This window comes from Grammomys surdaster, unplaced genomic scaffold (genome assembly GCF_004785775.1).
Source record: "Grammomys surdaster isolate TR1022 unplaced genomic scaffold, NIH_TR_1.0 67, whole genome shotgun sequence".
In the NCBI taxonomy this organism is placed as follows: domain Eukaryota; kingdom Metazoa; phylum Chordata; class Mammalia; order Rodentia; family Muridae; genus Grammomys; species Grammomys surdaster.
This window is the reverse complement of record NW_021604569.1, coordinates 6,821,250-6,828,637: the sequence shown is the minus strand read 5'-3', so window position 1 is coordinate 6,828,637 and position 7,388 is coordinate 6,821,250. Positions and strand designations below refer to the sequence as shown.

Genomic DNA, 7,388 nt, shown 5'->3' with positions numbered 1-7,388 from the left:
TCTTTTTTTTTTTTTTTTTTTTTTGGTTTTTCGAGACAGGGTTTCTCTGTGTAGCCCTAGCTGTCCTGGAACTCACTCTGTAGACCAGGCTGGCCTCGAGCTCAGAAATCCGCCTGCCTCTGCCTCCCAAGTGCTGGGATTAAAGGCGTGCGCCACCACTGCCTGGCTTCAAATGTCTTTCATATCCAATATTTACATTTTGACTCATAACCATATCAGAAGTACAGTTATAAAGTAGCAATGAAGTAATTTTATGGTTGGGGGTCACTAGAACATGAGAAATTGTAGTAAAGGGTACATTAGGCACATTGAGAACTGCTCTAGGAAGTGGAGCTTTAGTTATAGGTGATGGGTTATCCTTCCTCACTGTGGGCCTGGGGACCAAACTTAAGTCCTCGGGAAGAACATCAAGTATACTTAAACCCTGAGCCATTTCTCCAGCACTGAAATTTGTATTTTTAAGGTATACATCTTTTTTATAACAGCAGGTAGATTCAGAGTCTTGGATATATAAAATAAATGTTAATGTTTATATAAGTATGTAAAAGTAAGAAATATGTAAAAAATAAAACAGTTTCAATTGAAATTATTCTAAGTTAAACTAAAAGAAATTTTCTTTTTAACAAATAAGTGCTTGGATTAAAGGTGTACCCCACCACATCCAACTATAAGTAAATACTTAAATAAATTTTGAAGATAAACTTGCCACATAGACTTTACATTTTCCTCCTTATATAAATTAAACTAGAAATGTATTTATGTTAATTCTAACGAAGTGAGAATAACATAAGGAGGATTGATTGCGATATTTCGGGACCATTTTCTCTTAAGTTTTGCATATATGTGAAAATACAAATGGAAATATAGTATATATTCATCATAAAAAACAGCCTGGAGTGTCTGTACTCTCTGGTCTTTAGTTTTACAAGTAACCTGGTAAAGCCTTTTTATTTGGAAGCAGTTACAAAGTTAATAGTGAACAAGTTTCAACTTCTTTTTGTTTTTAAAAAGATTTATTTATTTATTTATTTGTTTAATTATTTATTTGAGTACACTGTAACTGTCTTCAGACACACCAGAAGAGGGCATCAGGGCATTAGATCCCATTACAGATGGTTGTCAGCCACCGTGTGGTGGCTGGGATTTGAACTCAGGACCTCTGGAAGAGCAGTCAGTGCTCTTAACCACTGAGCCATCTCTCCAGCCCCAAGTTTCAACCTCTTCTTCTTCTTTGTTTTTGTTTTTTTTTCGAGACAGGGTTTCTCTGTGTTGAGGCCGACTGGTGTTAAAGGCATGTGCCACAACTGCCCGGCTTTTATTAATAATACTTTTTAAAGTAGTGATGCCAGATTAAAAAAAAAATTTTTTTTAAACTGGCATTACCTGTTTACTTATGCTAATGAAGAAGATATTAATTCTCGTTAAAGTAATTTTCCCTCATAGCTCTAATTTCTTTGAGCATTATCTTGGATTATGTTTGGTCTGTGAAATATAGTTTAATTTAATTTTTTTCAGATATAAAATTAAAGCTGCTAGAAATTAACTAATGTTTATCATTAGAGCATGGGTCAAAAGTAATGACACTAGAAAAAAAGGAGTGGGGACACTCTACTGTGGCACACATCTCCAGCCCAAGTATAAATTGTATCTTGATAAACGAAGCCAGGAAAAAAAAAATCGCCGGGCGGTGATGGTGCATGCCTTTAATCCCAGCACTTGGGAGGCAGAGGCAGGTGGATTTCTGAGTTTGAGGCCAGCCTGGTCTACAGAGTGAGTTCCAGGACAGCCAGGGCTACACAGAGAAACACTGTCTCAAAAACCAAAAAAAAAAAATTTAGTATCTTCTGAGATGGTTACTGTTCTATTATGATTACTATTGTGGCTGTGATAATCTATCATGATTGGTGGTGTTTTTGGGTTGTTGTTTTTTTTCCTCTTGGATCCCCATATTTAGGGATTGAGCCACCATTGCCCTTTTTAATGGAGTGTTAGTGATCCACTTGAAAGTATAGGTTTTGGGGTTTTGTTTGTTTGTTTTTGATACTGTGTAGATGAATAGGTATATCGAGTTTATAACTTAATTTGTAAAATAACTTAATATATAATGAAATAATTTGTATTTTTCTAATTTGTGATCCACCAAATATAAAAACCTGTATTTGAATTTTGTATTTTCTTTTTGCCTTAAGACAACACTCCTCGATTTAGATGCGTTGGCAAGACATTTGGCTGACTGTATTCGCAGGTAAAAATCTAATGCAGAATTAACAATTACATTATTGAACAAAGATAAGAGAATGTCTTTATTTTATCTTTTACTTGTATTCTTTTTTAATAGTAGAGAGATCCTTGACCACCTAGATGGTAATATAGAAGATGACGGGCTTTCGGGGCTTCTAAGGCTTGCAACAAGTGTTATTAAACACAAACCACCCTTCAAATTCTCAAGAGAAGGACAGGTATGTTTTAAAATACGTGCGTGAATTATAATTGAAGCTTCGTTTTACATTGTATGTGTGTTCTGTTTTGTTTTACAATATAGCCAAGCCATGTTTGCTAGAACTTGAGATGGACTCTGAGTAAATTAACAGTGAAAATAGGAAGCTTAGAATAGATGTTTAAAATGTAAAACAAATTTTAATTTCTGTTACTTAGGGGAATGTCTACTTTCACATTTCGTATGTGAAAATGTTTTTACATATGTCATGTTTTCTCTTGCACACTAATGTCCTCACATAGTAGAATCAATTAATGATAATCATTCCGTCTGTAATGGTTTCACCCTGCTTTCCTATTTTTTTAAAGATTTATTTATTTATTTTATGTATATGAGTACACAGTAGCTGTCTTCAGACACTCTGGAAGAGGGTATCGGATCGTATTACAGATGGTTGTGAGCCACCAATTGGTTGCTGTAGAATTGAACTTGTGGAAGAGCAGCTAGTGCTCCTAACTAGCTGCTCAGTCATCTCTCCAGCTCCTACTTTCATGTTTTTAAGGCTGCCTTGAAATGTGTCTTGAATATCTACAATTCCTAATGACTATGTCATTGGCACTTTTCTCTTGTCCTGCAGTGAGGAAATTTCTTCTTATTTTAAGAGGTGTTATCTTGAGGTTAACAGTAAGAAAAAGAGTACCATGACTTCATCATATGTGTGTGTGTGATTTATATATGTGTCTGTTGTGTATGTTTGTGTGTAATATATACATTTTTTTTTTTTTTCTGAGACAGGGTTTCTCTGTGTAGTCCTGGCTGTCCTGGAACTCACTCTGTAGACTGGCTGGCCTCGAACTCAGAAATCTGCCTGCCTTTAATATATACATATAATGTATATGTAATGTATATATATGTGATGTGTGTATACATACATATACACACACACACACACATATATATATATGTTATACACTAACGTTCATTTGTTCTATTAGTTGTGTATTTCATCTTCACTATAACAAAGCCCACAACTCCTTTTAAGTTGTTACTGATTTTTATTACTTTTTATTGATTGATACAGTATTTAATAAATAACACTGATAAATTTTTATCATTAATATCTCAGTTTATTTACTTTTTAATATGTGAGTACTAGACTTTCAGGGACTTGAAGGATGTGCCAGCACATCTCACTATCTCCTCTCCCCTCTGCCCCCCCCCGGGCGGCCGCGCCCCCCCCCCCAAGGTTTCTCTGTATAGCCCTGGCTGTCCTGTAACTTACTCTGTAGACCAGGCTGGCCTTGAACTCAGAAATCCACCTACCTCTGCCTCCCAAGTGCTGGGATTAAAGGCATGTGTCACCACCGCCCAGCTCATTGTTAGCTTTTTATTAGCCAATTTATACTTGCTGTTGAAATGTTTGATTACCAGTGTAGCTAAACATGTTGTTTTGGGTCTCAATGACAGTAATCTCAGTTCTGAATCCTTAAATAGATAAAAACAAAATTATATCATCTTTGGGTCATCGGTATGCAATAAGACTCAAATAATTTTGTATAATAGCCAATCTTGTCGTCTTTTGCAAATCTAGAAAGTATTATTTACATTATTTGGAAATAGTATGGATTAAACATCCTAGAGGTAAAGATTTTAAGCTGTTTTGGTTTTAGTGTTTTAATTCCTGTGTGCTGAGTTCCCAGTATCACCCCTGGTGAGTGATTTGTCAGGACTCTCAGGACTTGACAGGGGACTCATGGTCATTTCTTGGTAATTTACAAATGAAAGTAATAGCACCCTGCAAGAATAATCTGTAAACATAGATACAAAATTTAAAGTGGGGAGTAACTGAAAGATGGGCCATTCTGTTCTGTTTTCTTCAAGAGAAAGAACATTGGTAAGGTTTTCACATGATGATCTTTTCTTTCTTTCTTTCTTTCTTTCTTTCTTTCTTTCTTTCTTTCTTTCTTCCTTTCTTTCTTTCTTTCTTTCTTTCTGACGGTTTCTCTGAGTAAGCCTCACATGATTTATGGTACTGCTTAACACTTTTGACTGATAACTTTAATGAATTATAGTTAGTCCATTACCCAATTTTTTTGTGTCATAGGAATATAATTGATATCATGTTTAGATAACATTCCTGCTTTCTTCTTACCTCCTAGGAATTTTTAAGAGATATCTTCAATCTTCTGTTTTTGTTGCCCAGTCTAAAGGACCGAAGGCAGCCAAAGTGCAAGTCACACTCTTCAAGAGCTGCTGCTTATGATTTATTGGTAGAGATGGTAAAAGGGTCTGTGGAGAACTACAGGCTGATCCACAACTGGGTTATGGCACAGCATATGCAGTGTAAGTGCTCTTGTTTCTCTTGAATCTTTATAAATTGAACTCAGTAATGAAAAATTAAAGAACAGTGATTAAAGAATCACCCTTTCACACACTTTGTTATATACACTGTTGATAGAATGGTCAGCATTTGGTTTTAGTAGAAAAATGTGGAAAACCTTTATGTATTTTAATTATTTGGACTTTCTTTTTCTTCTTTTTAATATTATTTATTTACTTTTATTTATATCAGTACACTGTAGCTGTTTTCAGACACATCAGAAGATGGCATTAGATCCCATTACAAATGGTTGTGAACCACCATGTGGTTGCTGGGAATTGAACTCAGGATTTCTGGAAGAGCAGTCAGTGAGTGCTCTTAACTGCTAAGCCATCTCTCCAGCCCTATGTTTTGGCTCTCTTTGTATAAAGTAATATAATACCAAGTAAAATAAAACTTTTGACTGTTACCTGAATTTTTATAATTAGATTTAAAATGTTTTTTATATAGTTAATATTTTAAATTATAATTCTACACATACTAAATAGGTAATCAATGGAGGTAGTAGCTACCAATCAAAGCAAGATATGTTTAAGTTTGTTTGGGGCATCTTCTCCCTCTTTTTATCAGCAGCCCATGCACCTTATAAGTGGGACTACTGGCCTCATGAAGATGTACGTGCAGAATGCCGGTTCGTCGGCCTGACTAACCTTGGAGCTACTTGTTACTTGGCTTCCACTATTCAGCAGCTTTATATGATACCAGAGGCAAGGCAGGCTGTCTTCACTGCTAAGGTAGTGTTTCTAAACTGTAAACCCAAGCTTAAATAGTTTTCATAAATCATAATTAATTTGATATAATAATATATTGCTTAATATCAAGAATATATGAGATGCCGGGTGGTGGTGGCGCACTCCAGCACTTGGGAGGCAGAGGCAGGCGGATTTCTGAGTTTGAGAGTTCGAGGCTAGCCTGGTCTACAGAGTGAGTTCCAGGACAGCCAGAGCTATACAGAGAAACCCTATCTTGGAAATAAGAGAATATATGGGAAAAGAGATTTTTGTTGTCCTGGCTACTTTAGTGTATTTAATTTTTCTTTACACTGATTTGTAGTTTCATTATGTGATATAATTTATTTTTCAAAGGACAATGTTGTTTGTGGGCTTTATATGCTTAGTATGTATAGTTAATATTGTATTTCAGTGTAAATGAATACAGATTTCTTTTTTTTTTTTTTTTACTTCGTATTCATTTGTTTGTTTATTCACTTTACGTCTCAACTGCAAACCTCCTTTCCTGTTCTCTTCCCAGTTGCACCCTTAAAAATTCTTCCCCTTTTTACTCTGACTGGAAGATACCTTGGGTACCGCCTGTCCCTGAGACATCTAGTCCCAGCAGGAGTAAGCATCTCCTTTCCCACTAAGGCCCAACCAGGCAGTCCAGTTAGGCGAAGGGGGTGTCCAATGGCAGGTAGCAGTCAGAGATAGTCCCTGCTTCAATTGAAGACCAAGCTGCTCATTGGCTACAAATGTGTAGGTGCCTAGGTCTAGCCCCTGCATGTTCTTTGGTTTGTGGTTCAGTTTCTGTGAGGCCCCCATGGGCCCAGGTTAGTTGGCTTTCTAGGTCTTTTTGTGGTGTCCTTGATACCACAGGCTCCCTCAGTGTTCCCCTGACTTCTCTACAAGATTCCCCAAGCTCCGCCTGATGTTTAGCTGTGGGTCTCTGCATCTGTTTCCGTCCCCTGCTGGATGAAGCCTCTCTGGAGACAGTTATTCTAGGCTCCTGTCTGCAAGCATAGACGATTATCATTAATAATGTCAGGGGTTGGCTGACATTTTTTTTTTTTTTTAAAAAAGACAGGGTTTGTTGGTGTAGCCTAGGAACTCACTCTGTAGACCAGGCTGGCCTTGAACTCTCAGAGATCCACCTGCCTCTGCCTCCTAATCTCTGATATCAAAGACTCAAAGGAGTGTACCACCACTGCCAGGCTTGTATTGTTTTATAGAACCAGTACTTAAAAGCAGTCATGCTTTTAGTGATTTTTTTTTCCCTTTGATAATGACTTCATCATATATTTTGGTGCTTTTTTTGTTCATGTTAAAGAATACTTTAAAGTTTTTGCATTGTTGCCAGTTATCATTAACAGAAAACAACATTTTCAATTAGAAACTAAACCTGGGCTTGAGATGGTTAGCACTTTCTGTTGCCACCATCCATGTCAGGGTACTCGAAGCCGTCTGTAATTCTAGCTCCCAGATACAGCTACATACAACAGAATAAAGAAATAAATAAAATGTTTTTCTAAATTAAATTTCAATCTATGTAAAATTTTGTATTTTCAAAATTTGCTTACTTAGTTGAGCGTGAAAGTATACACCTTAAACTGAGAAACTAGGGAGGCTGACGTGGGCAGATCTTTGAGTTTATGGTTAGCCTAGTCTACATGGTGCAGCTGTGGCTGCACAGAGAGAGCCTGTCTCAAAAAAAGAAAACTGAGTTATTTCACTTTTAGGTAAAGTTGTCCTGTGTTGTATCCTAGGCTGATCTCATTGGGTAGCACTTTGCATATATTAGATATGTTACAGTTTGTTAATCCCTTTCTTTCCCTTTTTTTTTTTTTTTTTTTTTTTT

General features: G+C 36.4%; 1 protein-coding gene across 2 annotated transcripts in view; it reads left to right on the top strand.

Moving 5' to 3' along the window:
* Positions 1 to 7,388, top strand: part of Usp34 (ubiquitin specific peptidase 34) — a 185,995-nt gene that overhangs the window by 117,804 nt on the left and 60,803 nt on the right. For both annotated transcript variants that reach the window (XM_028776762.1, XM_028776756.1), the window contains 4 exons: positions 2,190 to 2,245; positions 2,339 to 2,459; positions 4,597 to 4,780; positions 5,391 to 5,551. In XM_028776762.1, the coding sequence (XP_028632595.1) occupies positions 2,190 to 2,245; positions 2,339 to 2,459; positions 4,597 to 4,780; positions 5,391 to 5,551 (522 nt within the window). The remainder of the gene's footprint in view (positions 1 to 2,189; positions 2,246 to 2,338; positions 2,460 to 4,596; positions 4,781 to 5,390; positions 5,552 to 7,388) is intronic.